This window comes from Ascaphus truei, chromosome 3, assembly GCF_040206685.1.
Source record: "Ascaphus truei isolate aAscTru1 chromosome 3, aAscTru1.hap1, whole genome shotgun sequence".
Classification (NCBI taxonomy): Eukaryota; Metazoa; Chordata; class Amphibia; order Anura; family Ascaphidae; genus Ascaphus; species Ascaphus truei.
Genome location: NC_134485.1, coordinates 406953648 through 406964228, shown reverse-complemented (window position 1 = coordinate 406964228; position 10581 = coordinate 406953648). Strand labels below are relative to the sequence as shown.

Here is a 10581-nt window from a genome sequence, read left to right as displayed (position 1 = left end):
ATGAAAGGTCCCGAGTGGCCAGAAACATTACCATGTTATTGCATGCTCTATGAAAATAAAATGCTATGATTTGTTTTCACCGAGTTGGTAACATTTTTGTCTCTTACTTGTAAGGATTTCGGGATCTACTAACCGTGAGTCTTTTGGAGCACTGGCCTTATTCTTTTTTTCTACTCTTCTTTGCAATAGGTATTGAAGTTGAAGCAGGAGTGGAACTAGTGACCGGTGAGCCTCCTGATGCCTTACCTGTGGAGCGTTGCATGTGAGGGCCTTACATGGCAAAGGAGGGAGCCAACCTCATTGCGTAAGTTAGAGCTGACTTTTGGTGGGGCCTAACTTCTATGTGAGGACCGTCTGGCTGTTCTCCCCCCGCTGCTGCCGGCAATGGCCTCACACCACAGGTAGGGCCCTGGGGGAGGGAAAAGAGGGGGGGGGCTGTAGAACTGCCAGAACACTGTTCCAGCGCTTTGCAGGATGGGACTTTGACAGTCGTGGCCCTTAGTGCTGCCGTACCGGCTGAACCGGAAATAGTTCTGCCACAGAGTAGCAGTAAAGTTAAAGTTGCCACGGCACAAATTTTCTTTCAACTTAAACTTTGGTTATTTAAGTGATGTTAGCACCGTTACTATGAAAGATGATATGACCCACACGTGTCTATTTTAACCATTGTTTTCAGGCATTTATAACTTTTTAACAAACGCCCCTGAAGAATCCCAAGATAGTGAAACACGTGTTGCCTTGAGAAGACATATGCAGTGCCAATAACAGATCACGACTGAATCCACATTTGCGACACACGCTGAGGCAATGGACAGCGAATAATACATGTTTCTGCATATGGACAAGCACATTTCAAAGACTGTATTTGAAAAATCCCCTCTTAAAATCTATATATTGGGTCATATTATGCTTGATTTGTGATCTACACTGTTCATCCAGGAATTAGAGTTACCCATGTGAAATGGGGAGGCATGTTTTTTTTTCTCCCCACTACCCTTTTTTTTTGTACATATGTCTCTAGGTTGTTGGTCTTATTGAACCACGTGTGTTATTTTTAAATGTGTCCTTGTTGTTTCATAGAGGTGCTTTCTGTGATGAAAATTGTGTGTATAATAAATATTGTTTCTTTAGAGTGCAACGCTTTATAAGAGTCTTGGGGCCTCATGCAGTAAGCGTTGATAAGGGAAATATGGCCATGTTATAGCCAAAATTGGGTTTGAGATTCAGTAAGCGCCGATAAGTGCTTCATATCGCCAGGTTTCGGAGCCGATAATTTGGTTATGGCCAGTCGCCTGCCGATAAGCCTGTTTTCGACACTGATCGCCACTTTTTTAAATCGGCTGGATTCAACAAAAAAAAACAGCTTATCGGGGCTGATCGGCACTACGAAATTGAGATGTTATGGCCGATTTCTCCCGCCAACTAAAGTTGGCAGTTTGGACGGGAGAACGATCGCTAAGGCTGCCGGAACGGCACTTAGAAAAAAAACATCTTCTGTACATCAATGGAAGTCAATGGAGCGGGGACGTATAACAGTATAGTACTGTTTACGTTTCATTGCTCACAATACAAGGGGGATTTGCATTACAGTGTGGGGGCATTCCCTGCATTGTGTCACAGCTGATGTGTCTTATTTGCATAACATTCGACTTTTACATGTTTTCAGCATTTGCGGGTCACATTACTCATCATGTGATGATGTGGCAAGGGAAAATACTATACTACACTCTTAAAGGAGAACCTCACATCATATCACACATTTTACTCAACTCAGCGACAATTATTTACATGATGTCACACATGTCACACATGTCACTCATACACAGTATATTCATCTTCCTTTACATTACACAATGCTTGTAATGTGACACGCATCTTTAAACGTTCATGTACATCTGTCTTCTCATGTTTACATATACTTTTGGGTCCTCCCTATTTTCATGACGTCACTTATTGGACGCTCAATCACATTGCATGTTTACATTGTAACCGTTGCATTACAAGCACTTCAACCTAACTTATACACACATGTACAGTAATTCATCATTGGGACACCTTGTAAACTCATTCTATACCAACTATCCTCCTTACACAAATGCATGCATATGCACACGACTATTCATTGTTGCCAACATGTCACAATAACATGGATAATTACACATGTTACACAAAACTTTTCCCACGTCAATCTCAGCCTTTTTGTCTCATTACATGACTGACTCTTGCGTTCACAAGTGTTACATGCATTGCACATGCAACTATTTATTTGCAAGCAATCTTTGTACAAAGCTTCACGTCACATCATTGCCAAATATCATCATTCCCTGCAGAATACACACAACAAATACTTAGAACAACAAGTGCACACAGCTTGCCACAGAAGTACTTTATTATGTTAATGTAACACCTTGCATTTTACTATGTCACCTGACATCATCACATACCTATTTAAAGGACGCACATTACCTGCTCATTCACAGCTACTCATTTCAAAATGTTGCGAATGTTTAGGAGACGGAGGAACATTCTTTTCTATGACATGCTTGATGATGAAGACAATCATATAGGGCAAGGGAGGGACACACCGAGGGACAGTGACAGTGACGCGGATACGACAGGGACAGGGAGAGGGACAGGCCGAGGGACAGGTAGAGGGACAGGAGATCAGAGGAGAAGACAGAGGAGACAACTTGTGCCTCGTCCGCGTCTGTACAGGGAGAGAACCCTGTTAGATGGGATGAGTGAGGAGGAGATTGTAAGTCGCTATCGTTTGAGTTCAGCAGCAATCTTAGCTCTTTATGAGGAGATAAGGGGGGATTTAGATTTTTTCACAGCCAGAGGTCGTGCAGTCCCTGGGCTTGTTAAAATGCTGTGCTCATTACATTATCTTGCTTCCGCGTCATACCAGACAACTGTGGGCATAGTGGGCGGGGTCTCGCAATCTACATTCTCGCGGGCCTTGACCCAGTTTCTCTATGCACTCAATAGACGCGCTAGGAATTATATTCATTTTCCTACAGAGGCGACAGAGTGGCTGGAAGTCAGGACTGGCTTTTATAATATAGCAGGGATACCATGTGTGCTGGGTGCAATCGATTGCACACATGTTGCTTTGATTGCACCTAGTCAGAGTGAGCATGTGTACCGCAATCGGAAGCACTACCATTCACTCAATGTACAGGTGGTATGTGATGCCACGATGAGGATAATGCATGTGGTACCCAAGTTCCCTGGTTCCAGTCACGATTCCTCTATCCTGAGGAACTCTTCAGTCTTCCATGCGTTCGAAGAGGGACATTTTGAACCTGGTTGGCTGCTGGGTGAGTACATATTTACATGTTCTAACACAAAACACATGTTGATTTAGGAATGTTGGCATTGTACAATTTGATCACTAATGTCAGCTTATGTGTGCTCCATTCATTATAGGTGACTCAGGATACGGAATTAGGCCGTGGCTCTTGACTCCGGTGCTAAACCCTCAAACTGAAGCAGAGGACAGGTACAATGCAGCCCATATATCTACAAGATCTGTTATAGAGAGGACATTTGGCCTACTCAAGACCAGGTTTAGGTGTCTGGACAGAACTGGTGGGGCTCTTCTATACAAGCCTCAAAAAGTGTCTGATATTATCCTTGCCTGTTGCATTTTGCACAATGTTGCACTCAGGCACAATGTACAGTCAGACCTAGCTGAGGCTTTGGTAGACGAGCATCCCACCCATGTAGCTGCTGAAAATGAACAAACAGCCAGTGGTGGCCAGACACGACAGAATCTCATCAATTCATTTTTTTCTTGTAAGTACAAACTCAGATGTTCCTAGTACTACTTTTATAGTTTAATTATGTTATATTAACAATAATGTTTCTTTATATAACCTTCTGTTAGGACACAGATGAATATGGGTTGCACACCTTTCTTTTCTCTGCTGTGTGCACAAAGGGATGTGGCACCGGTATGTTATTGTTGCACAGGTTATATAATCCCTCTTCAATTGTACTTTAGTTGTGTGTATGTGAATACAACTTGGGTAACAAAGCAATAATATTTTAGCATTGTGTTATTCCTTATGCTAAGACAAAACACATATTATGCCCATAATCATTCATGCTTCTAGTATGCTTACATACAATGTTATTGGTGCAGTGTAACATGTACATCCATATGATGTGTACACCAGGCTGATTTACATTTTGAATGTCATGAAATATACATGGTGTTGTACATTTAACACCAAATACACACTTTGCTGTGTTGTTTACGGTACTGAAGATGGCATGTCAATGTTTGCAATTTATATATTGTTCCTTTGCATTATAGGTATATCTCCAGTATGACTGATCATGGTATGTATATTTGCTGACATCTCTCATAAGATGTGGCTACCTCAATCTTCCTATAATTATTGGAACTAAAAACCCAACATATTGGTTTAAACACAAATGTTACATATATGTACTTTCTGTATCATGTATATGCATTTAGCTACTCTTGAGCTTTCATGTGCATTGTATTACAAAATGATTACTCACATTTCATCACATTTTATGTAGGTTTCCTTATAATTTCCATTAATGTAATATAGAGGTGGTTGGAGAAAAGGGGATAACTGTACTTATTTGTTTACTTACGGGAGCACATTCATCACTAGCATAGACACACTTTTTAAGACAACTGTTTGTGTCTCTATCAATTGGTGTAGGATCCATGTATAACACCGACAAATGATAACACCAGCTTTATTATGGTAGCTTATATCATCATATTGACTATACTATGTATTTCTAAACGATTAATAAACACAGTAAACTATAGTTAGTTAGGTTAATGAAATATACACAGAAACGTACTTCATAACATGATGGTGATGTCATATTCAGAACATCATGCATTGGAGGGGACCATAACATCTGGCCACTAACATTATTTGCTACAGTCCCAAACCATTTTATCTACATACCCATGTAACAAGAGATTTTAAAAATAAATGGCTACTTGGTTGTAAGTGTCCTTTACATTGGGAGAAGGAGTGGCTCACTGAGTAAAGACACACACTGGCACTGATAGTTTGAAGCAGGGGAGTCTGGTTCAATTCCCGGTGTGGGCTCCTTGTGACCTTGGCCAAGTCACTTTATCTCCCTGTGCCTCATGCGGCAAAAAAACATTTGTACGTTCCACGGGCCAGGGACCTCAGGCTGAAACATGTGTCTGTAAATCGCTGCGTACAACTAGCAGCCCTATACATGAACATGCTCATATTATTATTATTATTGTTACATAGTTTCGACAGTCATACGTTCCATTACATATTAGAATACACAAATGTGTTAGCAGAGTGGGAATGGTTGTTATATATAAAACACACCATGTCATAAAATGTTAGTAGTCATTAAAGAACACTCAATAAAAATTCATGAGGCACTCTTTTGCAACATCATTATGTTAATTAAGTGCTTATGCAATATAGGCATAAGGGTATCACATTTTTAATTGTTTGTTAATAAGCGCTGCAAGCAATATAAAATTAGTTCCATATGTAGTATAGTAGTCGGTGGCTCCTCCTCACAATCATCTCATATAAAGGTAGACTCTTCTGAAATCATACATTGATCCGATTGTATCTTCCCCGACATCTCTGAAATACAGCAAACACATGATGGTCAAAGATGGCACCTTACTAGATATGCATCCGTGACAACGCGTTACGCAGCTCTATATGATTGTGTAGATACACACGTCACTCACTTATATGTTAGAAGTAAAACTGTTCATCAGTATGTAATGTTTCTTTAAATTTGTAGCAGGCATAACTATGTATAAGAAGTGAACGTTGCCTGTATACTGAAAGATGTGCGCGCACATCTTTGTGTGCGCACGCACTTCACGCTTGGCTCCACTAACTGTTAGCGCATGCGCAAAACAAAGCGTACGTTGTGCGTTCAATACATGTTGAAAATACCAGTAAACATAACATCTTTATTTCAAATACAATGAAGACGAAACTACATTCGTTCTAAACGAGTACATCTGTATTCTTTTTAAACAGACGTGTTTGAACAGAAAGCACGGCCGATAACACAATGCGCAAATGCAATACGTGTGACGTCATGTTAAGCCAGCGTGAAACGCACGCTAACACTCCTCCCACTCAATTAACATTCGGCTAACGCCCAGGGTACGCCTACAAACACTGAGCCGCACGCATCACACACTGCAGTTACCGTTACTATAACAAAACATGACAGCCAATAGGCTTTGAGGCGCGCACGTCGCTTGGGGGCGGGACTTACATCACTAATCCTTTTTAAGGACGCCTTGGCCCATGACAAGGGTCCCACGTCATACGTGGTGGACCCGGTTTTCAATGTTGTAGATGTTGCATGATAACAAAACAGGTATGAGTTAGAGTAATGGTAAAATGTTGCTAATATGTTTAAAGGGATAGGAAAGTACGTATATTTATTCCGTCAGCAATGTGTACTACTCTTTCAGGTCCTACTATATTGTATTAGGAAACAATTTGTTTGTGATCGCTACATGTTATGCAGTCTGCAATGTTACGCTGTATCCACGCATTGAAAGTGAAAATGGTGGTTACAAAAAAAAAAAAAATTTAAACGCAGAGTCAACGCATAACGATTGTTATATTTACCATTCTTCTAGAATTAACTCTTCGCCTGGCTGCAACTGGTCGCTCCAGAAATGCAAGCCATTTTCATCCACGCTTAACCCAACCGCTGAATCCAGTATGGCACATATCTCCTCCAGGATGCGCTCATAGGAATCGCCACTGCTTTCTTCAAATAATTGGTCGGGAGGTAGGTTCATTTCTTCCGGTTCCCATTCCAATGCAATTTCAGCTGAAAGGCTTGGTACATAATCATAGTACTTTTGTTCTTGTACAATGTGGGTTTCAGGAATGGAGGCTGCAGATATTGCAGCACGTATCGATTCAAACGGATCAGTAGTAGCGGATACATTGCTATTGCCATTAGGAATAAATATGCCTTTCACGACAATATAAGTGCCGTCTTTCAGGATAAATTGTTTTTCCGGGGCAATCTTCCAGAAACCATAGGTGTGTTGTAGCTTATCCTGGTCACGTTCAAAAAAGTCATTACTTGATAAAGTGAATCTTATTGAGGAATTAAAATTCCGTGCATGCTTACGGTCTTGGTAATAAGGATATTTTGCTCGAATGAAATCATCGATTTGGCGTGTGCTTGCTTTCTGTCCGCGACTGTTCAAGATGGCTTCACAGATCATGTACTTATACCCTAAAAGGGGATTAATATTGTTAACGAATTCATCAGCCATGTCTGAGTAGCACAAAAGCTGTGTGCAGGTCTGTGTTATTTGCTCATCAAAATGAATGTGCTGAATGGCTAACAAACTCCTGTTTTTCCTTGTCAAGGTCAACAAAAGTAACTACTTTGACTCCTTATTTCAAACGCCAATTGGATTTGTTTGTCTAATTGGGTTAACAGTTGTGGTTCGTGATATGGGACTGTGGGAGAAACATTTCTCCTTCTTTTATCTCGTTTGTGAAAAACATCCCTAGACTGTGAATGCGTTCACATAGTGTTTTTTTGAAAACTAACAAAGACCAGTGTGTGAAAATATTTCTTAGCCAGGCATATCAGTAAAAACACACCTGCAAAAAGAAATGTTTTTTCCCCGCTTACATTTCTGTGTGTATGTGAAAGTCTGGTTAACTCCCTGTCTGCATGAGTTTAAATACGTGTGTATATATATATATATATATATATATATATATATATATATATATATATAAATATATCTCTTATAAAAATATATATATATTTATATATAATATTTTTTTTTTTTTTATATTGCAGGAGTACACACAACATTGATGGCATTAAGTATACCTTGTATGAAACCTATTTAAATGGTGAGAAACATGATTGAATGAAGTAATAAACATTTGTTTAAGCACAATACTGTTAGAGTCTCATACTTAGGATATTTCTCAAACATTAGGCCTGTATTATTAAAATAGTGTTTTCACAAGGAAGCATGAAGTGTATTAGTTTGTGTATACCAGTTTATATAGTACTATATATATATATATATATATATATATATATATATATATATATATATATATATATATACACACATATATACACACATATATACACATATATATACACAAATATATACACATATATATACACATATATATACACATATATATACACATATATATACACATATATATACACATATATATACACATATATATACACATATATATATACATATATATATACATATATACATATATATATATATATATACACACACTCACACACTCACACTCACACTCACTCAGTGTGTGTGTGTGTGTGTGTGTATATATATTATTATACATTCTGAGATGTTATAGAAACGAACACACAACTGATTAAAGGACAAAATTACAATGGCCAAGCAAGGCAAAGGTAAGTAATAATTTACACATAATCCTGCTGTACACGTACAAGAAAGATGTTTGCACTTACTTAGGTGTTTTAATAATTGCATGTGACTAATATGCATATGCAATTCTTACATCAATTAACACACCCAAATGCAATGTTTTGCTGCAAAGTCAATGGCAGCTTCTCTAAACTTAGCAACTGGCTCCTGGTGGACCATTACTGAACAGACGATTACAACATAAATATTTATAACACAATTAATTATGAGTGTTAACATTTCCAAAACTTCACGTGTACAAGAACATAGTTGAAAGTTTGGAAACAACACAGTCTTCAGCATACATACAATAGTAATTAGATAATCTGAAGTCAACAAAACAAGGCCAAAGACATATTTTCTGAATTATAACATTTATTTTTTTTGTTCCTTTTGCGAGCGAGTAACAGGCCTGCTTGTTGTCTCTTGAATTTTCCTTTTTCTTTTGCCACCAACTTTAGGCACAACAGAGCCACTTTGAGTGGCCTCTGGCACTTCACGGGCAGGGCTTGTGGCCAGTGACTGTTCACCTACGGGGCTTGTGGCCAGTGACTCACCTACAGGGCTTGTGGCCAGTGACTCACCTACAGGGCTTGTGGGCAGTGATTCACCTACAGGGCTTTTGGGCAGCGATTCACCTACAGGGCTTTTGGGCAGCGATTCACCTACAGGGCTTTTGGGCAGCGACTCACCTACAGGGCTTTTGGGCAGCGATTCACCTACAGGGCTTTTGGGCAGCGACTCACCTACAGGGCTTTTGGGTAGTGACTGTTCACGGACAGGGCTTGTGCCCAGTGACACATGTGAGCAAGTTGGTAGACACTGCACAAGTGATGGTTGGTCTGTTTCATGTGTGTCTTGTTTTGTTTTTGTCGCCTCCTTTGTAGGTGTCTGCTGCTGAATTTGTACAGATGGCAGCGGTAGGATGTCATCAGGAACCTGCACAGCAATGTCTGCTACTTGACCGGTAACATTTGGGCCTGGTGAATGAATATCAGATGAATGTGGTGAAAACTGACCTGCATGAACAGATCCTGGCTGGGAGGTGTTGAATTGTGGTACATTAGTCATTCTCCAGTAATTAGCTTGTGTTTGCTGAACAACTAATGCTTCGAATGAGGTGTTGATTTTTTGCAACTGTTTAGGCACTTCAATGAAGACTCTGTGGAGATGTGCCAATTGTGATACTGTTTCTTCCTGCAGTCCAATCATCCTTTCCAGCACTGTCATCATGTCTGAATGGCGACGATTTTCTGCGTCCACTATTTTTCCCTCTGAAGCTACAATTGCATCGTATGTGGAAGTTGATGGACGATTTGGCGGTACAACAGTTTCTATTGGCACCTCTTCATGGTCACATGATTGTATTTCAGTCTCTTCTGTGGCGTCATCCTCATCATACTCATCATCCTCATCACCATGATGTTCTAAAAAGAAATGTACACATTATTAAATGGCATGTTAATGTATGCTGTGTTACTATGTAATTGTACTGTGTCCTAAGTAACACCTAACATGTTAGCATACGTTTTATAACCTCATTAAAAACTACCTTGACTTACGAATAATGTTTGGACTCAGTATGAAATATGAATGAATGAAAAGTTGCTCTAAACTCAGAAGTCCTACATGATAATTAACATCACTAACACAATACATGTTGCCTTACACTTAATTTTCACTGACACTAAGTAATCCTATTTAAAGAAGATGTGCAAAACAAATAATGCACATGACAACATAACATATAGAAGAGCACATATTATATGGCCAGCAAATGATACACTCACCTTCTAGTAGTGTTGAGCTGGCTGACCCAGGTGAAGACACTTGTTCCATCTCAGGTGACACATGTCCTCCAGGGGCAACTATATATAACAATAACATAAGTTTTACATTTACATGTGTAAATATTGAACAAACACTTATTGTATGTTCTGTATTTATGATTAACTAACAACATCAGTTCCTTAACCGAAAATGTGTGTGAAAGTGAACATAAATAGTTGTAATAACACTGTACATGCCTGTGTACTTAGAATTTTTGAGTTCCCTAACATACAACATACTATGTTTCTGCAGTAATGCGTGAGGAT

At 39.3% G+C, this 10581-nt stretch overlaps 1 protein-coding gene across 1 annotated transcript; it reads right to left on the bottom strand.

The window, feature by feature from the left end:
* Positions 1-332: 332 nt before the first annotated feature.
* On the bottom strand, positions 333-10349 carry LOC142490793 (uncharacterized). Its single transcript, XM_075593215.1, has 3 exons — positions 10276-10349; positions 9155-9912; positions 333-533 (listed from the first exon to the last, which is right to left on the bottom strand). Exons 1-3 carry the CDS (start codon positions 10322-10324, stop codon positions 333-335), a joined length of 1008 nt encoding a protein of 335 aa, XP_075449330.1. The 5' UTR covers positions 10325-10349.
* Between the last annotated feature and the right edge of the window lie 232 nt (positions 10350-10581).